The 24468-nt window shown below is 38.4% G+C and overlaps 1 protein-coding gene across 1 annotated transcript in view; it reads left to right on the top strand.

The window, feature by feature from the left end:
- The window catches only part of rnf17 (ring finger protein 17), a 67175-nt gene that overhangs the window by 14688 nt on the left and 28019 nt on the right, over positions 1-24468 (top strand). The window contains exons 2-9 of the mRNA XM_077536395.1: positions 19112-19222; positions 20593-20783; positions 21869-21981; positions 22068-22165; positions 22250-22316; positions 23473-23562; positions 23657-23760; positions 24279-24447. Coding sequence (XP_077392521.1) covers positions 19112-19222; positions 20593-20783; positions 21869-21981; positions 22068-22165; positions 22250-22316; positions 23473-23562; positions 23657-23760; positions 24279-24447 — 943 coding nt within the window. The remainder of the gene's footprint in view (positions 1-19111; positions 19223-20592; positions 20784-21868; positions 21982-22067; positions 22166-22249; positions 22317-23472; positions 23563-23656; positions 23761-24278; positions 24448-24468) is intronic.

The following is a 24468-nucleotide window of genomic DNA, read 5'->3' as shown; positions in this document are numbered from 1 at the left end:
TGAGATTTTAGAATATAGTTAGCATCAATTTACTATATAAGGGGATCTAGACGTAGCAGATTAATAGTAGTCATAAATAAAGCAATAAAGTGTGTTAAACCATAACACACACAAATCAAATCTGAGACCTTTTGGCAAAAAAAATCTGCTTTCGAGCAGCTCTGACTACGTAACTACTTTTTTCTTTTTTTAAAGACTTAATTAATCTTAAAAGTCAGACAAACATCATGTTGTTGATGATGCTAACATACCAGCATGACAGCTGTCATGCAGGATTCAAATCAAAATTGCTCAGTATAGATCAGGGGTGTCCAAACTTTTTCAAATTGAGGGCCACATACAGAAAATCAGAAGGACGCAAGGGCCACATAATGTTATGAAGAGAAATTGTGTTTAGTCCTAAAAATTGTACAAATAATTTATTTGTGCTTTTGCATATTTAAAAAAATACTACAGTATATAAACCATTTTATTTGTAATATGGCAGTAGAGTTATTATAGTTTTGGAATTTTTTATTTTAGTTCGTTTTTATTAGTTTTCAGGGTGGTTCTGTTAGTTTTAGTTTAGGTTTGGTTAGTTTCAGTGTTAGTATTAGTTTTTTTTTTTTTTTTATATATATTTATTTAAAAAACACCATGGGAGCAACGTCATCTGAAGGTGCTTTTCTATTGGCTGCTGCTAGATGACGTCACTTCTGTGTCACTACTTTCAAACGTCATTATTCCGGTTGATATCAAAATAAATCTACTAAAAATCACACCACAGACTAAAACGAAGGACATTTTTGCTATAATAATAATTTTAGTTAGTTTTGAAAACATAAAATGTAATTTCAGTTAGTCTTCGTTTTTTAAAACGCATTTTCGTTTTTATTTTATTTCGTTAACAAAATGGTTTTTGTAATTTTTGTTTGAGTTATTTCATTAGTTTTAGTTAACTAAAATAACCTTTAATAGCACCTGTGTTTTTCGAGACCCTCCCCTCTTACTTTGAGCATCTAGAAAACATTTTTGTTTTTATTTTATTTGAACTGAGTCAAATGCCATTTTTAGTATATGTCGCGGGCCACTAAAAAATGGACGGTGGGCCGCAAATGGCCCCTGTGCCGTAGTTTGGACACGCGTGGTAGAGACTATCACTTAGAAAATAGACACCTGCCAAAATAAAAGCTATAACAGTGCTATGCATCCTCCTTTTATCAGAATATTGTCTTGCACAAAATCAAATGCAACAGACACAGCTTCTCAATTTCAGCTCTCACCTGATTTGGTTGCAATAGTGTTAATTTTGTCTGCTATTTTTAAATTTAGTCTCAGTTTTAGTCCAATTTCAGTCACGCTTGTTAGTTTTTATCACAGTTAGTCAACCTCATCTCATTTTTATTTAGTGCATTTTTAGTCGACTATGCATCTAACATTTTAGTCTTTATTTTAGTCAGAGAAAACAATTTTATTCGTTTAGTTTTAGTCAACAAAAACTGTCAACGTTTTAGTCTAGTTTTAGTCAAGAAAATCACTTAACCCCTGTAATTTTTTTTTTGTCAGCAGATTATGTTGAACATTTCGGATCTAAAACTATTACACATAAAAAAAAAAAAAGCTCATCTTTTTGATGAAAACAGTGACAGATTAGCACAGACAAGATTTTACTAAATCATATGATTTTCGTCTTGTTTTTGTTGATGGACTATAATATCCACAGATTTTAGTCCAGTTTTTATTAAGTGAAGCACATTTTCGTCTCGTCTTCATTAGTCGACGAAAATGCATACTGATTTAGTTCCAGTTATTGTATATTAATGAGGGTTTTAGTCTCGTCTAGTTTTAGTCCAGTGAAAAATGTGTGTTGACAAAATTATTTTTACTTAGTTTTTGTTGACCGCGACCCTTGTGAGGAATAAGCGGTCAAGAAAATGGATGGATGGATGGATGGATAGTTTTTGTTAATGAAATTAACACTAGGTTGCAACTATGTTGACTAGGATGCAACCTACCAAAATAAAAGCATTCAAAGCTCTCAAAACTCTCACTCAATGAATAATTTATGCAAAATGTCATTTACAATTGCTGACTGAAATGAATTGAAAATACATGAATACACATATTTTGACTTACACATTTTGAGGGGGGGGGTGGCTGAACTTTTAAAAACATAGCCAATATTACTTCTTCAAACACATACACACGGACAGAAAATATTTTTGACAAGTAACATCATAGATCACACTCCCCAGTGCTGAAAGCACATTTCCGCGAAAGCCAAGGAAAGACGATACTTCGCCGAGATCTTATCCCATTCTTGACTGACGGATGTAGAACTCCACACTCTCCAAATGTGTCAAGGTTAGCACGTGAAGGTGACCGGAACGTCAAAGAAAAGTTCACACGTTTGGAAAATGAAGACAAATGATTTTTTGGCAGCATTGATTAATGACACGTTCCTGGCAACGATGCTGCGAGGACTCATTTTTTAACGTGATTACTGCGAGGTCAGAGTAATTGCTGGACTAGATATGTCAGAAAGTACAGTGAATCATATCGCAGCTGGAGTGAACCCGCTGCCGCCACCGCTGCGGGGCCATTGTTTGCATTATTTACATAATTATTTGAATGATTATTTACATGTGCGGCACATTCCTGGGATGAGCTTTAAAAAAAACTAAACGCTGCGTTCCTGTGGAAAACTCAGTGACGGCCCAGCCAAGAATACGCCGATGTGTTTTATTGACGTCCAAATATGGTCATAAAGGCATCATCCCGCCCTGAGCCGCTGTCGTCTGTCACGCCGCTGACGGCTGGAGAAACACTTTAAATAACAGAAATAACGTGTCCTCTCTTTCAACTCTTTCAAACGTAATAAGGCTTCCAGCAGGTTGAAGGAAGTCACATTGAACATCGTTTCAAAGGGACATATTGTGTTATGGACAATTGCTTGTATATACACATGCAGTGTTTGGCTGTCTCAAGTGTGACATCATTGTGATTTCAATGTCTTGATCATTTCAATGATAGAACCCACACACACACACACACACACACACACACACACACAAATTTCTCCATCTATGACTTGGTTACTGCCTGGGTCAACTTCAAATTGCACGGTCGTTGGGCTAAAGTCTTGTACCTAAAGTGAGTCATGTCCTAATTGAAGTGATTCACCAAAGAACTGGAGTTAATAGTATCGTAATTGGAGTGAATCGTATTGAAACTGAAGCAAACTGTCGTAATTCAAGCGAATCATTTGGTAATTGGTGTGAATCCTATAACTGGAGTGAATCGTGTCAGAATTTAAGTCAATCATACGGGAACTGGAACCAAGTAAATCGTAAGTAGTAAGTGAATCGTGTCATAACTGGAGTGAATCGTTCTTAACTCAGCCATTTTTCACTGACGCAATCCAGTTACGCTAAGCTTCACTCCAGTTGAAATAAGATTCACTCCAATGCCAAAGAAATTCACTTCAATTCTGATTATTCCTATCATAATTGGGGTGACTCATATCGTAATTGAAGTGAATCGGATTTAGTGAATTAGAGTTAATTGTATCATTGTTAGTGACTCATATTGAAATCGGAGTGAATCGCCTTGTTCAGTCAAACCTCGGTTTTCGAACATAATCCGTTCCAGAAGGCTGTTCTAAAAGCGATTTGTTCAAAATACGAAACAATTTTCCCCATTATAATTAATGTAAATAATTTTAATCCGCTCCAAGTCTAAAAAAAAAAACTTTTTCCAAGTTTTTTTTTTTTTTTTTTTTTACTATTTTACACCATAAACTGCACTGTATACTGTTTACCATAAATAGAAAAGGGTAGAAATAGACACTGTTTTATTTAGATATCCTATCTAAAATGATGAAAAAAAAAAAAAAATGCAAACATTTCTTTTTTAAATTCGATAGTTCTGTGCACTACTTTCCTCTTTTCTTCACCAACTTTACCACTTGCACTTGCTTTCTTTGGACCCATAATTAGGGGCTAATACACGATGCAAAACTAAAAAAAAGATTTGCGTAAATAACAATGAACAGGTCTGCTCCAAACGAACTTTGAACACGAATGTGCTACGGAGGAAGCATCCTGGGCATTCGAGGTAGCTCGGCTCCCGAGTGAGTCGCGTTCAGGTACGCTCGGCTTTTTTCAGTTTGGTTGAGAGCTGAATTTTTGGACGAGTTCTGAGACATAAAATTCTCGAATTTTCTGGTTGAAAACCGATTTGGTTGAGAACAGAAGCGTTCGAAAACCGAGGTTTGACTGAATGGTATCCTACTGCTCTGCTCATGATAATTACGGTAAAACAACAAATGTTCCGTGTGGGAACTCAACATGTAACGTTATCCAGCTTAAGCCGCGTTGCTGAGATTCACAGCGTTTCATTTCATGTAGATCAACCGGTCGCTCACTCCCACTTGATCCGGTGGCACTTGAAGACCTTACTCGTATAAAAAGAGCATTAGCTTGTAACCCTGTAGAAAATCACGGGGGTGTTGGGCCAGATCAATATCGCAGGAATGTGAACTACGCACGCTCTTTCTTGAGTTCTTACTAAAGCCAAATAATATCAATAATCATATCTTGGCCACCAGAAGACTTTTATAACATCTTTCCTTCTCATGTTGTGAAATCTGTTTGTTACAACTTAACACGCTTGATGGTAAAACTACAGTTGTGGCTTCCAGGGGGGTTCTTCCAAGAAGACCTCCTCTGAGTAATTTTGTCCAAGTGCTACCACATTAAGACCTTGTATATGAGGACACTAAATTGTGAAATTGTGGTTTTTCGCAATTGTGTCAGTGGAGCATGGCAGTAAAGTTTGATGACTTGCCGGGAATCATAAAACTATTAAGCAAAACCACTGTTGCTTTTTTATTTTTTAATTTTTTATTTTTTTGGTAAATTAAGCCCACGAGGCCAGTTTGACTGAACAACATGAAACTAGGTAGGTATGCCTATCATGAGTAGAGCCACAAAAAATTTGAATGAACCCATGCCTGAAAAGATACTTAAAGTCAGCCATTTTGGTTTGAAGCAGACATTTTAGCTCAGAATTTTAATAGTAATAAAATTATTTTGAAAATTCAGCCTTTGAAGTCAATTTTATTTTTTTTCCCCCCACAAATTTGGTAGTCAAAATTTTTGGCCAAAATTCTAATAATAATATTTAATGAATCAGATTGTTTTAAAAATTCAGCCCCTGAAGTCAGTCTTATACATACGCCAGCATCCCACTGAAGGACTAATGTTTGCGAGTGTTAAGCGAAGGTAGCGAACGTGCACTCCCGTCAGGGTTCGTTCAAGGTTTGCAAATATTCGGCAAACGTTTGTTGAACATTCGAGTAAATTTTGAATAGTTTTTCATAGTTTGTCGCAAGGAAAGCGAAGAAAAAAAAAAAACACATCAAAACTGTTTACAGAACATTTAGGAAACGTTGCGAACTTGAATGAACCCTGACGTGAAATCAACATTCGCTAGCGTCACAAACGTTCGTGGAGTTTAACAACGTGAAATTTTTGGTATGCCTGACTATCATAAGTAAACTCACAAAAAAAAAAAGTCAGAAGAAGCATGCCTGAAACAATACATGAAGTCAGCCATTTTGATTGGAAGCAGAACTTTTAGGACAAAATTCCAATAGTAGTATTGATTTGGATCCTTTCAACAACTCAGCTCACAAAGCTACGTTTTACCGGTACGTAGCATGCAACATGAAATTTGGTTGGCCTGCCGATCAAAAGTAGACCCACAAAAAAGTTACTGTAGACACAGGAAGTCAGCCATTTTGATTTGAAGCAGATCTTTTAGGCCAAAATTCTAATAGTAGTATTGATTTGGCTCCTTTCAAAAATAAATTCAGCCCACAAAGCTACTTTTACCAGTACGTAGCGTGCAACATGAAATTGGTTGGCCTGCCTATCAAGAGTAGACCCACAAAAACGTTACTGTGGACACAGGAAGTCAGCTATTTTTCTTTGATGCAGACATTTGAGGCTGCCAATAAACAAACATTCCGCCCGAGGCCGCTTTCATTTATCTACATGATGTTTGGTAGGCATGCCTACCAGAAGTAGATCCATGAAAAAAACAAATAAATTAAAAAACCCTCTCAGAAAGCCATGCCTGAAAAGACACAGGAAGTCCGCCATTTTGCTTCGACGTTGTTTTGGCATCGTTGTAACAAGAAAGATGACATAATGCGGAGATGATGGTGAGAAGTAAGGTGGCGGGTCAAACGCTCCCCCTTGGGGATGGCTTTGCTGTTTGAGCCGAGGCCTTCAGATTTCATTACGAGCCTCTTGCTGTTTGTTTGTGTGTGTGCGCACCCGGGCTTTTACTGCTGCCAAGCAGGGTCTGCCCAGCCAACTATGGCGAGGTCCTCCGGGGGACACGGCGTTTACGTAACGCCAGGAAGAAGAAGAGAGCGGGAAGATGAGTGTACTTTGTCACTGGTGGCTATCTTGACTTGAGCCTGCGATTGTTTAACTCAGGGAAATATGATGATAGCGACACTGGTTGACCAGATATAATTGTAATTGGGCACAAAATGGCTGTAATTGCCTCAAAAAAAGTTTGAGTGAAATATTTGTCGTAATGGGAATGTAATATTATGTCATGAAAACACTATAGTTGCTTATAAAAATGTGATGATTGGTGTTTTGGTTGATTTTTAGTTTTGTCCCACTTTATCTGTGTCCCTTTTCTCTTCTCTGTCTCGTCAGCCCGGTTCATTGTGTCTTCCGGTCAGCTCCCTCAGCCTCTCGTGTCTTACGCAGTTGTTCCTCGTCTCGTCAGTTTGCTCGTATTTAGTTTTCTGGTTTCTGTCTTTGTCAGTTTATTGTTTGTCTTTGCTGCATCGGTTCCAGTTGCTGAGTCACGTCTTTCCAGAGTCTTGCATTGTTTCCTTTTGTAGTAATAAAGATGACTTGCCTTGAATTTAACCCCACATTTATTTCTTTTTTTAATTTTTATTTTAAGCCTGTTTTTTTAATGTTAATTTTTAGTTTAGTTTTGATTTTGATTTTTTTTAAAAGCCCATGACGCAGGATTCTGAGTTTTTGCACATTTGCGACCCCTCTGGCGAAACGCGGAATGGACGTCAGCAACGCGCACGGTCAGTATCATGAGCATGACGTCATGCTCAGAGCAAAAGTTAAAGTTTTCGGCCCGACCGCGCCAACATTATTTCACTTTACAGGAAAATGGGGGCAACAGTCATTGTGCCACAGTAGTGCTTCCTGTCCATTGAGGTCCCGCAATTTTGTGAATTTTTTGTAGTCTGTCATGTATTTTGGGTGTAATTCCACTGTCTGCTACTAGAGGGCAGCACACATTAGCTTGACAATGGAATTTTAAAAGAAAAGTTAAAAAAAAAAATCAGCTCAATTTACTTTTCTGTGGGAGATAATTAAATGTCTCCTCTTTAATCCTGCTTTTTATGTCTCCAGAAAGCAACAGCTGTATGTTCATTTTACAATGTCCATCTTTGGGCATGATTATTGATGCATGTTGTCAGCTGAGTTAGTTTGGAAAAGTCAAGATTGTTTGTTGTAAATGCATAGCGGTAACATCGTACAATAGTTTTGTCTTTCCCATTGCTCTTACGCTCAATGATTTAAAATGTGTTTAAATGATTTCAAAACTGTTTTTAAAGAACTTAATTGATTAAGTGACATAAATAAATGCTATAAAAACATGCCTAGGGAGTATTTATATAGGGTATTTCTACATCATGGATTTTGCTTATTACATGGTTGCTCTGGAACATAAACCTGAAGGGGGATTACTGTATTGTACAGTGAGTGTAGTGACGTTATAATTTTGTGCCTTATAAGGCATAAAATGGGTTTGTTTGGTGTTTTTTTTTTTTCTTCAGTGGCCTAGTTTCCTGTGTCAATGTCAATGTGCTACTTTTTTTTTTGTTTGTTAAAAATGGGCTACATTAAACCACAAAAGCATAATAATACAAGTGGCCAGGAATAAGGTTGCACTAAGTTGTCGGTGTTCCATTGCTTTTGTTTGTCTTTTAAGGCCACGCCTCTTCAGCCAATCACAGACTCGCTGCCTTTGCGGCAGTGACTGCATGATGATGGTTTTCCTCTGCGGTGATGCTGATTAGTGGCTGGGGAGATTTATGTAGCTATTTATATAGATTCTTATATAAATATGGACTCACACACACGCACATGGACATTTACATTGCGGTAAAGAAAAAGCTACATCAAATGTAAGAAAGGGCTGGAAAGTTGACAGCGTGCCGCAAATGTTTCTGGAAAGCAAAAATAATGACAACCAACGGGTTTGTTACGTAAAGCCTACTTGTTGCTCATTTTAACTGAACATATTGTACGCGTTTGACATGGTAGTGAAGATTATTTTGATGGCAATTCCTGGTTTAACAGCAAAGATAATGTCAAAAACAGACAAAAACATCAAAGATGAATTTGAATATTCAATGAGCCCAACACACTTTTGTTCCGCCATTGGCAAATAACTTCTAGTTACTGTACAATTTTGGAAACATCAAAGACAATTTAGCATCTTCAATAAAACTAACTTGTGCTTTTCATAAAGTCGACTTGAGTCGATAAACCTCAAACAAATTACGAATCGTCATTTAAACTTTAATGTCTTCGTGGAGCCTAATACACCTTTTTTGTGAACATCAAATACAATTTCAAGTTATGTTTGTATAAGCATCAGAAGCAATTTCAAGGCTTTGATATACCTGACACATTTTTTTGGGCTACATCAAAAACAATTTTGAATGCTGAGTGGAACCAATAAAGTGCACTTTTCGTAAACAAAGACAACAAAATCTTTGATCGCTGACATACGTGTTATATCATTATCTAATTAGACTCAATTAAACTTTTTCGAAATTAGTATTTCTAAAAGTGTACATTAGGCCACAGAAACATATCTAGCTGTAAAAAGTGATATTTGTTCATTACAATGCCACTTTAATAGATTCTAGTTAGCACATTTCCTCATTTTGAGCGTTTTGAAGAGCAGAGAACCTCTACCTTCATACTGTGGAGGATATGGAATGTTGGTGTCTGCAGGCATTTAAATTCATAATCTATCATCACAAAAATCGTGGTTACCACAAACCTGACAATAAATATGAAAAAGAAAAAAAAAAAAGATGACCGTGCAGCTTTAGGTGCTTTTGTTGTGCATTCGAGTTCAGAAGTGGTTCCAGCCTGATAAATCCCACCCGGTGGGAATTGTGCGGTCCCGTGCTGGAACGTCGGACAGAGGATTGAGGTTTTTGGATTTGGCACCGCGCCCTTGCTTGCAAGCCTGACTTTGAACAGCAGCTGTGTGGAGGGACGCCTTGAATGGAAAGCTCATGCATTTTCGAGACGTCACGATTGTTTTTGTCGCCACTTGAGGATGGCCTGCGTTGGGTTTAACACAACGCGACAAAACCGGGAATGGCAAAGAAGTGTTAGCCGGATTGTTTTGTTGTGGTATTGGAATCACAAAGAAAAGAAAAGGGGTCAAGTCTGACACAGCCGCGTGGCATGTTTAGCCTGGGAATGAGTGTCTTCTCGTAAAATGTTGCTCACCTCGCACGTCCCACGCAATTTCAAGCCAACTACAAAGTGTCTTTACACAGCATAAGCCAGAGAATGCACCTTGACAACTACTTGTGGTATTTCCTCTACTACTGCAATCTAAGCAGGAAAAGTTGCACTTAGTCACAACTACATGTATCAATAACCAGATGTTAAAAAACAACATGTTCAGTGTTTGAGTAGATAGTCAATACAGTTTTGTCGTCACTATTCCAGCTTGCAAGCTTTTACAAAGTTGTTAAATTGCTTCCTGAACATTACCTAAATACCTCAAAATACTCCTTTAAAGTTCCATACATACTGAAATACTCTATAATAGTTACAAAAATACTCCCTAAAAGTTGCTTGTATATTACCAATTCTGTGAAAATACATCATAAAGGTTTAGTCTACCAAAATATTACCTTAAATAATCCTATTACTTAAATACAACCTAACCATCACTTAAATAATCCAAAATTTGTTCAATGCTCCCTAAAAGTTACAAAAATCATCAACTTATATACCTCCTAGAATAGATATCTACCAAAATACTCCAAAAATGTGAAGAATACTCTCAAATACTCCCCAAAAGTGATTTTAATAGTCCTACATGTATTGAACTACTCCAAAAAAGGTACTCACAAAAAAAAAAAAAGTTATCTAAGTCTAGTGGAATACTCCAAATACTCTAACGAAATCCTCCCTAAATACGGTAATCTGGCATCTGCCTAAATACTCTCTAAAAGTTACCTATAGTCCTATATTTACATAAATGCAAATGTTACTGAATTTCTCCTCAAACAAATAAGTACAGTAGATCAGGAACTCACAACCAATTAAACGGCCAGTCAATATAATCGGTTTCTATTAGCCCTCTTCTAATCTGATGATTTTTTTCATTCACCCTCACCATATTAACACATTACAACATAAGGCAAAAACAATTGCATTCATTTTTTTTTTAAACTGTAAAAAGATGTACGATGTACTCCCTAAGAGCTTCCTAAAACGACTAAAATTCTCCCTAAAAATTGCCTAAATCTTACCTAAAAAACTCATCATCTCATTTACATAAATCTACTGAAAGGTTATCTAGATTTCCAAAACTCCTATTTAACCTAGTTTAAAATACTCACTGCAAGTTATCTAAATACTCCAAAATTTACTGAAATATTCCCAAAAGTCCACCTTGCAGCATAGGCGTCAGTTTATTTAAGCCTCTCCCCCTACAGACAGACGAGGATGAACAACGACGTGCAGCTGAAGCACATCCCTGCAGCGTGAGCTCATCCACAAGCACGCGACACTCATTCGCTCACCTCGGCGCCCCTGCCGGGTGGGGCTTGTTTTGATTCCTGATAGGATCTCCGCTAAGCTGAGATGAGGGGAGGAAAGAGAGACCCTGGAGGTTGAGCACCTGTCTCTCAATGTGCTCACATGTAAACATTGAGTAGGGCTTAGCTACATTACAACTACCTCACACATCTTGGATCCAGGTGTGGTCAATATACTCCCTATTGAGTGCTCCTAAATTGACTAAATTACTCCCTAAATGTTGCCTGAATACGGTACTATGAAATCTAGTGAACACACCCCAAACATTACTAAAATACACCAAGGGATGGAAAAGCTACAAAAGCTATAAAACAGCTACAAAAATAGGTCGACGCAAATGCCCCGAGGCTTCGCCGGCACTATGTTACGTCATCCAGGCGAATATTTTCTCTCTACGAAAAACCCTGATAAGTTTAAAAAAAAATAAAAAATTTGACTAAAGTTGCACTTGAAATTTCCTGGGACCATGCCAGCCGCCAGTCGTCCCTGAACACGTGAGTTTAGTGGGGAAGTGAGGCATACTGGGAGTAAATGCAGTGTTGACGGAACTTTGGCGGCTTTAGGTCTCAGCCAAAAATCTGTGGCGGCGGTTTTGTGGTTGACATTGGATGGAGACGGAATGGGGGTCTGCATTTTCTAAGAAATAGGGACGGACACACTTGCGCTGCTAGAAATAAAATAAAATTGCACATTTGGACCGCTTTGCCATGGATTTAGGAAATTTTGGAGGATCGATTTATGGGTGTACATCGAAGGGACGTGTCTAAGTTTAGTTCTAGTGTCATTACAGGGCTAAAAGAAGGCAGTGCTAGTGCAGGTGGTACTTTACAGAAGTCCAGGAATCCTTGGGGTGGGGTTTACAGCTCTGGAGTGAAAACATCACAACACAACTGCTTCACCACTACGGGCCGATACAGAGTCCGCATCACTATATTTATGTTTGTATGTTTGAGTATTTATGTTGATTTTGGAGAATTTAGGTAACTTAAGAAGTATTTCAAGATATTCAGTATTATTGACATGTAAATTTCAAGTAGTATGGCAAACTATTACCCACTACTATGTGTATATTATGAAAAAAAAAAAAAAGCTCTATGATAATTGCTAAATGTTTTACAAAGGTTGTGCCGTGCCCGAGACTGGCATGTTTCGCCGCCATCTTTCTGATACGGATACCCGAAGGAGAAGAACTTAGCAAACGTAGTTAGCCTGTGATGCTTGCAGCTATAGTGTCTGACCCAAAGGGTCAACTGCCGCTTACCATCCACAGCTGGGACCTGCAGGTGGTTGAGTACCGTGATTTGGGCCCCCGCCGCTCTGCTTTGCTCTTGCTAGATTTTGCTAGCTTCTCTCGCTAGCCACTCTTGTTAGCTGCTCCAGCCAGTTCTTGCTTGCCACTCTAGTGAGTTCTTGCTCGACCCACTTGCCCGCCGCTTACGCTAGCAAAGGCTTGTAAAGGCATCATAGTCAAGTCGTGCATGCTTCAAAATTGTTGCATTCTACAAGTATTAGTTTGTCACATCATGGCACTAAATCCTACACACAGTTCTTTAAGATTACGTATTCAGCTAACTTAGGGAGAATATAACTTTTGAGAGTATTTCAGGAGATTTAGGAGTAATTTTTGGTAACTTTTAAATAGTAATTCAATAGATTTACGATGTATTTATTTACCAATTTATTTATTTTTTATTTAGGTAGATTTAGATGTGTACTGGTAACTTATGTAGTGTTTTAGAAGATTTAGGAGTATTTATGTAACTTTTCGATTTAGGCATATTTCCGTAACTTAGGTAGTATTTTGGTTTTGGTTAATTTCTGTGTTTTTATGCAAGTCGACCTTGGTAGGAATAAGACCCGTCAACAGCAAAAATCTGCAATTAAGTGACGCTCATTGGGAAAAAAAAAATCCTTCAAAAAACGCTGATAAACATTCAATAGACATTTTCCACAAGAAATGGGGGAAAATGGGGGCAAAAATCTTGGCAAAAAATATAATAATGAAAAAAACTTGTTTTTTTTCAAATCTCAAAAAACCCTTCAGAAAACGGTGATAAACACTGAATTTTAATATGCATTTTACACACAAAAAAATTGGGGGAGGACAGTGTGTAGAAAAATCTCAGACAAAAATAAAATATTGAGGGTTTTGTTTTTGTTTTTTCAATCCGTGAATATGGGAATCCACAAGTGCCTGACCACAAATATGCGGGGTTGACACTAAGTTTAAACTGATGGTCCCCCATCCCCCCAACCCAAACCCTTTTCCCCATCCAATTGTATGCACATGTGCAACTCATCCATCTCCACATCTACGTGATGGCAGGCGGAAAACATTGCGGAAAACAATGTGTTACCGAAGTGTCGGGAGAAAAGGATGACATCAGCGAGTGCACGTGCGCATTTGTCTGATCCGTCACACCCCGCTAGCGGGCCTCTGGCCAGAAGCATTATGAGCTTGTCATCCCTGACGAAGGAACATTGCGACACCCACTTTGATTTGTTTGAGGAGTGAGCGAAAAGCAGCCCAAACTGAATCGCTGTGTAAATACACGAGTAAAGTGAGGCTAATTCTACAGATATGCTGGCGTGATGTAGGTCAATGAGTAATGTAAACACTCGACGGTTGCCAGCAACCCATCACGTGCCAGCTAATCAGCTCGTTCCAAGCCCAAAATAACAATAAAACCTCTGACTGTAATTCACTTGCACATACCATTTTTTTTTTTTTAATCATAGTCCAAAGTCTACGTGAATTCCTCTTCCACCCTCCATTGTTTGAATTTGTCATGCACGAGTGAGCGATTGTTGTACAATTGAGGAATTTGACACACAAAAGGTGGTTGACTTTGGCTTAAAGCCCTTGTTGATAACCAACAGTGCCAAGTGTTGAAAGTGCAATGCACCCCATCAATTTGAAAAGGATACAAGCTCAAGTACAAAAACACACAGGGTTTATTCCAAGGCAAATCTTTGTAAGCTGTGCTGAATATGCTACAGATATTACAGGAGGAGTTTACGATTTTTTTTAAATGTAACTTTTAGGGAGCATTTCAGGACATTTAATATAAATTAAAATGTGACTTGACTTAAGTTTAAGAGTACTTTTTAGAGAGTATTTTGGTAGATTTGGGAATGTTCAGCGAAGATTTGAGTATTGGAGAATTTCTGTAACTTTTACGAAGTATTATAGTAGCTCTATGTAACTCAGTAGATTTAGTAATATTTATTTAGCTTTTAGGGAGCATTTCGTTGTCTTTGGTAGAATTTATGCAACTTATGGGAACATTTTATTATATTTTTTTGAAAATTTAGGTAACTCGTATTTGCAGTTATTTAGGCATATTTTGTTACAGTTTAGGTATTGTTATGTTATGATTTACATGTGTTCTAGCTAACACTGAGCGTAAGCTAGCAACATTGAAAACGCTGTCAGAGTTTGAAGCACCTTGGAGCATTTCATTATCTTTGGTAGTATGTATGCAACTTATGGGAACATGTCATTATATATTTATGAAAATGTAGGTACCATTTGGGGAGAATTTGCATTTATTTAGGCGTATTTTGTTACAGTTGAGGTAGTGTTGTGATTTACATGTGTTCTAGCTAACACTGAGCGCAAGCTAACAACATTGAAAACACTGTCAGAGTTTGAAGCACCTGTCAGCTTTTCAAGAAGTTTTTTTTTTTTTTTTGTAATTCAAAGTATCTGCATGTTTTAGTTCGATCTTTCAAATGTCACACGTTCTGTCTTCGTTTGTTGATATTGCAACCAGGAACAAGTTCTCGCGTCATGCTTGTGACTGTGACCTGACAGTGATCACGTAGACTCCAGCGTCTGTAAACTCCGTTGCGGGTGTTGATATCTTCATGCCTCGGATACAACCCCCCAACCCCACCAATCCCACTGACTCAAGAACACACATACACACCTGTACATTAACAATATCACTATTTTTAAATCCTGAAATTGTTGTCCATTTTTATCTTATTTCTTTGATATGTGTCCAGCGCTTTAGTTAACTGTGTTTTTTTTTTTTTTTAAGTGCTTCATAAATAAAATTGGATTGGATTGGATTTCCTCCGGCTCAGGCATATTTAAAAGAGTGTTAGCCCTTTTGTCACCTGCGAGACATTCTGGTGATCAAGCTGGAGAAGATGGTCATGTAGTTACAACTGCGATGAAATGAGATAAGGACGGAAGTCGAGGTGAGAAAAAGGTCTGACAGACATAGTTGGAATACCAAAGAACAATGCAAGAATCCCAGACTCATATTAGCATCTATGTTACAAAAACTGTACTGAGAATTTCCGAGAAAGACTCTTATAGTTTAGGCTAATACTCGACAATTTAATGGCCGAACGGTACCTAGTTGATTGATGACCTCTGCCAAAGACAATCTGGATTTGGATCAGCACTACGAACTAAGCTTGCTAACTAAATACCGTGGCTAAGGAGATAACAGTCAGCCAGTTAGTAAACAACCAATTAACTTGCTAAGTAGTGAGCCAAATTCGTTGGTGAAGTTATTGATCAGAAACTAAAATGACCATTATTTGAGCACAGTTAAGTTAGCACTTTCAGTTGGACTTGAACCCATCTTTTGTGGTCGTATCAAGGGCGGAACTGAGGCAGACTATAACCTCTTTTACACTTGTTGAAGATGCTCTTTTTAGTATAAGATTATTATGCAATGGTGAAACCATTTCATGTAGCATTTTTTTTTCAGCACATTGCAGAAATAGTGCCCTGTGCAGTTGCACATATCGTACATACCAGAAAGTGCCACAATGTCAGATGCTTCCGATTTTCTAAAACAGTCTTGCCAGTGGTTGCCAGTGATAGTGCCACCTGTTGATTTGGTCTGCACTTGACAGCATCCTGATGTGTTTTTAAAAATATCCTCAATGAAACAAAGTTGGTGGCTGAGCGTGACCTCAAAGTGGCTGCTTTTAAGAACACCACATGTGACAAGCACTGCAGGCTGCCAAATGTGCATGGTAACCCATATAGATCCCAGCTAATGGCTCCATTTTACGACCATTGAGTGGGAGCTACATCAATGCACACAGCTTTTAGCATTTGTACATGGAGTAATGGAGTACTGTACTCTATTGTATTGACTTGACATGGGAAAAAAATGGAGCAGCACTGCATCTGTTTGTGTCAGATGACCTGGATTTAATCGCAATATCTTTCAGGAATATATCTTCACAAAGAAGGAATTGACTTCACATTGACTTCACAGCATTCCAAATCAATCATGTTAACGCCGTTATTACATTTGGCAACAATTTGCCATCAGAAGTGAGATCTCTCGTGTGATCGTCTAGGAAGACCCGGGCAGTGACTAGTGGCCCAGCTGGTGAAGAAAATCTCTAACTTCTGATTACATGACGGACTGACACGGAATTGGGGGGAAACAAATCGACCTGACAGTTTTCTGGGGTAGTAATGTCGGAACTCCAATCATAAAGTCTTGACGTTTTTCTGGCTTTAGTGGGGGTCGCTGCTACTTACAACCTTCACGGAATGGGAAGACAAAGATGACCCCGCAATATTCTACCTTCTGAGGTAGTATTTTTTTTCCACCTGTTTTCCATATTGGTACTTTGTATAAACAGCAGTGACACCGAATAAGGGGGACAGAGTCAACCTAGTCAACAGTGGACTAGGTGAAATTAATTTTCCGTCTTCAGAGGTAGTACCATAGGCAGAGTTTTTACATTTCTAGAAGACAGCATTTTTCCACATTTTTTTTCAGGTTGCTGTTGAAACTTGAAACATCGACAAAGAGTGGGACAGCATTTTTTTCATGTTTTTCTCCGGTTTTCGGTTAAACAGCACTGAAATGTGGAACAGAATCGACCTGGCAATTTTCCGCCTTCTGAGGTACAGTTAGGCCCAAACGTATTTGGACAGTGACACAATTTTCATGATTTGGGCTCTGCATGCCATCACATTGGATTTAAATGAAAACAACTACAATGGAATTGAAGTGCAGACTTTAAGTTTTAATTCAAGAGTATGAATAGAAATATATGATTCAGCATGTAGGAATTCACCATGGAAAGGATTCTGTAATCATCCACCACTGTTGTCTTCCATGGATCTCCAGGCCTTTTTGAGTTCACAAGATCACCAGTGCATTTTGTTTTTCTCACAATGTACCAAACTGTTAATTTGGCCACTCTTATCATTTCTATTCTCTCTTTGATGTTCTTTTTTTGTCAGCCTCAGGATGGACTGTTTCACCCCTATTGAGAGCTCCTTTGACAGCATGTTGTGTGTTCACAGCAACAGCTTCCAAATGCAAACGCCACACCTGTAATCAACCCCAGACCTTTTAACTGCGTATTTGATGACCGGTTAATGAGGGAAGGACACATGTTTTTATTTTTTGTATTTTTTGCAGCCTTCTGAGTTAATTGTCCAATTACTTTTGGTCCACTGAAAAAGAGACAACTACATTTTAAAGAGCTGTAATTTCTAAAACCCTTGCTCCAATTTGGATGTCAATACTCTCAAATTAAAGCAGAGTCTCCACTTTAAATCTATATTGATTGTATGATTGTATCCTGGATATGTTTTTGTCAACAGCTAAAATAACAAAACTTGTGTCACTGTCCAAATACTTTTGGGTCTATATTACTGCCAGTGAAACAGACCGAAATCAACACAGCAATTTTCCATATCCAGATGTAGTCTCAGGGAGAAAAGCTTCCATAATCCCTTTTACACTTGTAGAAGTCGGTGTTTTCTTCCTTTTTTTTCTGAGTCTCTGTTAAGTCTAAACAGCCATGAAATTAAGGTATGATGTCGACCAGAGATTTTCCGCCCTTCAGAGGTAACTTGTTGTTTTTAAAGCCCTATTGTTAATGGTGAAGCCTACAGGTCCGATTTAGCGACATTGCGGTCGAAGGTTCCTGGCTGACATTTAACTGGAAATCCCGCTGTCACTCGGGATCAATTCATTTTTTCGACCTGTAGGGGGTTGTGTGTGCGCAGGAGGGACAGAGCGAGGCAGTGGAGTTGGGGGAGTGCTTTTTTAATAAGACCTTTGAGGTGCACACAAACAGACCGAGATGAGCCAGCAGATAGATGGATCACAACAGTGCGGCTACTCTGGGACATGAGGAGCTCGATAACGAAAAGCCGCCGCCTAATTAAGGGCATCATTAATGAACGATTAACGTGCTTCGATATGGGGGTGCACAAGGATGATGATTGGTGGGGGGAGGGGGAAAATGACCAGAGGTTGGGGAAATGACCCACATTTGGAAGATGGAGGGGGGCAAGCCTAACTGGCACCCCCTCAGAGCCCCTGTGGGCGGCCTGCTCATTGGTTCATTGCACATAGTAAACACATGTGCCACCCCCAGCCTCCATCATAGTACACATACGCACACATTATTAAAAAACAAAAAAACAAAAAAAAAAAAACAACTCCCTACCCCCCTTTCAATATGATCGTCATGCTCTGGTGAAGACTGATACCTCTGCTGGAATGCAGGAATGCTGATATGAACTATATGCACTTGATCTAGTAAATCATTCATTTGTCAACAGTTACGGCTCTCATACTACCTCCAAAGGTGGAAAATTGTAAGGTTGACATATTTGTGCAGCCCCCCCGACCCCCCACCCCAAACTCCTGATTAATTGTTGGTATCATTTTGACATACAGTGGATATAAAAAGTCTACACACCCTTGTTCAAATGAGACCAGGATGAATCAGTTCTAAAGTTCTTAGACCATTTATGTGATCTATGACCTACCTGAGTTACTGACCTATTGAGTTGCTCATATCATACTGAGTGGCCAGACCCTTCCATATGTTCCATTTCTCATTTTATGGCTATCATCACACTTCCACACTTGAAGTCATCATCAGTACCCTCAGCTGAAGTCTCACAAGATCTGCTGACTTCACGCGTAATTTGAACTCCACTGTACAGTGAACATTGTACAATGATGTTTCCAACACTTGACACCTACGGGGGCTGTCACACCTTTCACTTGGTATCAACATTCATGGGCGAGGGTGAGGGAGTGGCGTGCTGTCACCTCTAAAGTGGAAAGGGGGCTCTTGATGTGCCGCATTCTGTCCTTCCCCCACAGGGACGAACGCCACGTGAAGTTTGCCCAGACGTTTTTATTTACCTTTAATGTCTGTCCCCCCTCCCTGCTCTTCTGTGGATGTCACCGCAGATTAAACGTCGTACTTGCTTGTTGTCCTCGGGCGGAGGCAAGGATGGCAGCTGCCCTCGCCGTGGAGGAGGCTTGTGATGCTCAACTGAAAGTGGAGAACAAAGGAACCACGTGAGGACAAACAACATTAGGATGCTTACAGTACCTGACAAATGTGTAGCCCTCTTGTTCATATAAAACTCAACATACATTTAGTGTACATAAATAAGTGAAGAACTGACAGCTAAATAGACTGTATATATTTTTTCTTTTAAGAAAAGCTTATTCAATACAAAAAAATGCATTTTATTTTACATGTAAATTTTACATGTAAAAATGCATTTTATTTTTAAAAATATTTTTGTCTTTTAGTTCTTTTAAAGTCCTTTTGTAGTCCTTTTATTTGTGAAATATAAAAACATATAACAAAGAAAATAGAATACAATGAAACAATGTATGTATTTTTCCAGCATTAAAACAAATCTTTCATTTTTATTATGTTAACATCAATCTTTATTCTTTTCAAATACTTTGTTAAATGTGCTTTTATCGCTGTGGGATTAAGAAGTATTTAAAAATGTATTAAAAAAACAAAACAAAGTAACCGTACTTAGGTCTTTAGCGCCTCATAGTGGTGTAGAATAAAAGTGCTCAATGATGGGCAATTCCATTGTTGATTGTTTTTATTCGAATTAATCCACCAAAAAAAAAGATTCTGAATTAAGTGATTATAATTTTGAATCGTTTCATGAAGTTGTGTGATGGATTAACCAATAGTTTGCTCAAGTTCAGATAGCTGCTTAAAGGGAAGTGGGCAATTAATATTTAGTACAAGAACATGATGTTTGAAAAGTAGACACTAGATTGAACATGAAATTTGTATTATATAAAATATCAATCAAACAAGATACTATTTTGATATCCCTATACAATTCGATAAGAGATGAGAGGAGCATACAAAATTGCGGCGACAACATGAAAGTATATATTTGTACCCTATTTATTTAATACAGTAAATACTTTGGTTAACATCATCACTAAAATATTAGAGAAATTCCCCAACAACCTTGACAAAGTGTTATATCTTCAATGTTTAATCAAACTAGAGGTTGGAAAACTTTTTTTTTTGGCATATTTTTTTTATGTATATAAGAAATCCTGAATAAAATATATGAATTTACTAGAAAAATGTTTTGTTCTTATTAGACTAATCTTTTTTTTTTTTTTAAATACTTTTCTGAGAGGGTTTCATTTCATGCAGGTTTTTAAAAACAAAGCACGTTTCTTATTCATTTATTTGTTCTATGGCGCCTCTTAGTGGTCTAATATGAAAGTGTCTAAACTCCAGGATGAGATTTAATTCATTGTCAGTTTCTTTTTTTAATTTGGATTTATGTATACTGTAACCAATTCCCCAAATAAAATTGCGACATACTGGACAGATTATTTTTATATTTATACACTATTATTTATTTATTTTTAATGGAGATTTTCATATGCAGGTTCGTCGCGGCGGTCATGCTGATTGAGTCACGTGATGTGGTATGCTGCACAGTTGTTCGTCACCGTCTGGAGCGAATAAAAAAAATCGCGGTCTTCTTGGTCGCCATTACAAAACTACCAAAAAAGTATAAAATGGAACAACGCAGCGCAACCATTTGCTACTTCTGTGGGAATTACTACACTCTGCAAGGTATATTTTTCGACTTGTGAAAGTATTGTTACCATAAAACCGTAGTTACTACGAGTAAAAGTGTTAGCGAACTACAAACAACTGGTGCGGCTAGCTACAACGTAAGGTAACGTCTGGGTGCCGAAATTTGATTAAAAGTAAACTTAACGTGTGTTAGTTTCATAGTTTGTCATTTGTTAGCGTTTGAAGGTAGTTTAATATGTAAGTGAACGCAGTTTAGTTGGGTTTTATGACGGTCATACGACAGGAAATGTTTTGCTTCCACCATTTTCAGTTCTCTTCGAATTGGCATTTGCGGACGACGTCAGCCGGACAAGGCCTCAAAATTTATATCAAGTTTAGTTTTTTCGGATGGACAAATAAAATACAGAATGGGAGGTCTTTTTTTATTTTATTTTTTATTATTATTATTTTTTTTACACTAGAGAAATCTGAACAAGTACTGTTGGTATGCTGAAATCAGAGGATTTGGACAATTATTTAAAAAAAATGGCTAAGAACAATTACTCGATTATTAAAATAGTTGTCCATTAATTTGATTGCCTGTCGATAATCGATTAATTTTGACAGCTCTAATTGATGCACCCCTAGCGCGAACAAAATCAAATCATTCATATTGAGATAAGCATCAAATCGTCTTTTAGTGAGGAGATATAGCTCTGACAGAAATGTCATTTTTAAAGTACTGACAAATTCATACATATGTACGTGAAATGAAGAAACTCATTGCATCGTACCATTTTGAAATGAGCCGTACTTTATTAATTGAATTGTAATCATCCTACTGAATCCAAAAGTCCTTGAATCGTATCACGCTCAATAAAAGTATTGAATCATCTTTAATTGGAGAGCTGCACACTAGGGCTGGGCAATTAATCGAAAGTTAATCATGATTTTGCCTTTGCACGACCTTAAAAACAATATAATTGAAGAAATGCTTACTATGCCGCAGCGCGTTAGCAAGTTCCTGTTTCTTGCGCAGAGAGCATGTAATTATTACTTCTTACACAATCCCCCAGCCCTAATCCACACCTCACGTTTCTGGGTTGCAATCAGACAAAACGGATTTTATTTCTCCCACTCAGAGAATGAAGCTGAGGACAATCTGCCTCGTACGCTTGCATGCAGTCACATCTTCTGCACATCCTGCCTGCAGTCCCTGGAATGTGACAACGTGGTCAAGTGTCCCGAGTGTGAGGTGAAATGACACTGAAGCAGCCTTGCAAGTGTTTGTATAGTACATGTTGCCTGTGCTTGTTGTGAACGAAGGTCCCTCTTGCACAGGTGGAGTCGGTCCTACCTGAAGAGGGTTTGTTTGGGCTGCCGGAGGACAACCGCATCATTGGCCTCATCTACACCACTAAAATGAACAAGAAGAAAAGGTAGGGCTGGGCGATCAATCAGTTTTATCACTTAACTTGAATTTATTTATTTAATTTGGCAGAACATGCTTCTGTGTCTCTTAGGAACAGTCGCAGGAAAGTCAAATCGTTAATCTCTGAAATCACTGGAAACCCCGAGGATGCCAAGCAGGTATGTATGCATTCAACTTCACAGCTGTCTGCCCCCCCAATACACTTCTCTAAAGTTATACCATGGCACGCGTCAGTCACATTTCATACAAACAGAACCTCCAAAGACTTCCTCGTCTGCTGTCAAAACTAATTTTCCTATAGAAAATACAGGCACATCTTGACTCATTCACTGCCACTGACAAGTATACAGTGATACCTCGGCTCACGAACTTAATTGGTTCCCAGAGAGTGTGTGTAAGCCGAAAAGTTCTTCTTCCGAACATTTATTTCCCATAAGAAACCATTAAAATGAGAATAATCCGTTCCCAGGTCCCTATAAAACATAATTTTCTACTAAATAAGCCTTAAAACTACACAAAAATATACCTTATTTTAGGTATAATAAATGTGCTATTGTATTGTAATTAAAGAAATAAATTGTACTGTATAATAAAGTCGTTTTATTTTACTTTGTGATGGTAGTTCTTAAGGATAGTAGCAATGGTAGACTTACTTCATTCGCGAGCGTTTCACCGCGTAGTGTTTATGGAACGGTTGTCGCTCATTCGCACTTTCGTGCTCACCGGAGCGGAGGAGGTGTGTCCCTTGGTGACAAGGAAGTGGAGCACTTTAGCGAGTCAACAAAAAGTGAGCACCGCCAACGACTTTCACCTCTTTCCTGGGACTAAACAGCCGTGGCACGATTTTCTCCTTTTTTGAGGTACGTGATGGCACTTTTGCTTTTTTTAGTGGCGCGAACTCCATTGACTACAATGCAAACGCGCCGCCGAATCGCCGTCCCTCGCTGGTAAGCATTAGGCTTAACACTAGCCTGTGGTGGGGTCTTTTTCGGTCCCATAATAGCAAAAGTACACTCAAAATGTCTATCAAACACAAACCGCGTCTGCAACATACAGTAATAAAAGAATGGTCATAATATAACATTATCTTATGTTCCAATGCACATTAAATTGTGTTCCTTCTGTTATGTGGCCACTTGAGGGCAGTATGACACACACTAAAGAAGAGTTTGACAACAGTAAGCTGCAATAATATTAATCACTTTTCACACAAGATAACAATACACTGTATGCCTGTGACTTTTGTTGTATTGTCCTTCTACATTGGCTTCACAGTACACCAAAAATCATGTGTTTATTAAATGTTTTCCTTAGCCGGAAGACCCCGAGGAAATCAAGAGGGCTGTCGACGAGGCGTTGGCCGCTGCTGAGGAACATTTGGCCAGGCTGGAGCACTTAGACCAGGTAGAATACATGCACTTACTTATCCACAATACTGTAGACTTGTGTGGAAGTGCTTAATATATTTGTTTGTTTGTTTTGTTTTAAATATGTGCAGAATTTAACTACAGGCCTGGTAGAGCAAGTGAAACGAGAGCAGGCCCGACTGGAGATGGAGATCTCCCAAGCCGCTGACAAGGCGATGCATGACGTCGTGAAGTGGTATGACTAGGGCTGAGCAATTTGACCTTGAAAACAAATCTCCAATATCGTCCACAAAAATCCAAATTAAATCAATTTTCCCCTGTAGCTTATGAAAGAGCAAGTCACAATGAAGTTTTTCCTATTTGGTTGTTTCCCGTTTGGGATTTGTTTTATTTTTCCTGATACCAAACAAGCTTTTAAACTGTTTTTCCTACATAGCACTTCACGTTTCCACCATTTTGTTATGAAGAGTTATACAGTGAAGGCAAGGTGACCTCTGTAGAATATTTGCCGCTCGGGTGCTATTTCTCAAAAATCAAAAGCTTGCTTTCTTGTCAGCCACATATTTGATCACCCTTTGTTGAAAAAATAATCACTATGGTAGTCAGGAAAGTCACTAATTTAGCAATACTAACTTAGCTTTTCTGAACTAGCTTCTCTCTGTTGGCAGCCATGTTGTTAGTGTCAGCCCAGCTCTATATGTGTATGTCTTGCTCCCTGGAAGGTGTTGAGTTGTTGTTTTGTGTGTGCAAAAGGCGAGACGTACAACTTGGTCAGCTCAGCAGACTGGGTGATCACTTCTCAAGCACTCACACCGAAGTGTGCAAAGTCAAGACGATGATGGCCAAGCTGGAGAATGCCGTGCAGAAAGCCAAGAAGTTGCAATGCGTACCCTTCCTGAAGCAGTGCAGCAACTGGGACCAGGTGTGTTATGTTAAATATTTC

The sequence above is a fragment of the Festucalex cinctus genome, chromosome 11 (assembly GCF_051991245.1).
Source record: "Festucalex cinctus isolate MCC-2025b chromosome 11, RoL_Fcin_1.0, whole genome shotgun sequence".
Lineage (NCBI taxonomy): Eukaryota > Metazoa > Chordata > Actinopteri > Syngnathiformes > Syngnathidae > Festucalex > Festucalex cinctus.
The sequence above is the reverse complement of the archived record's forward strand: the minus strand, read 5'-3'. Positions and strand labels throughout refer to the sequence as shown.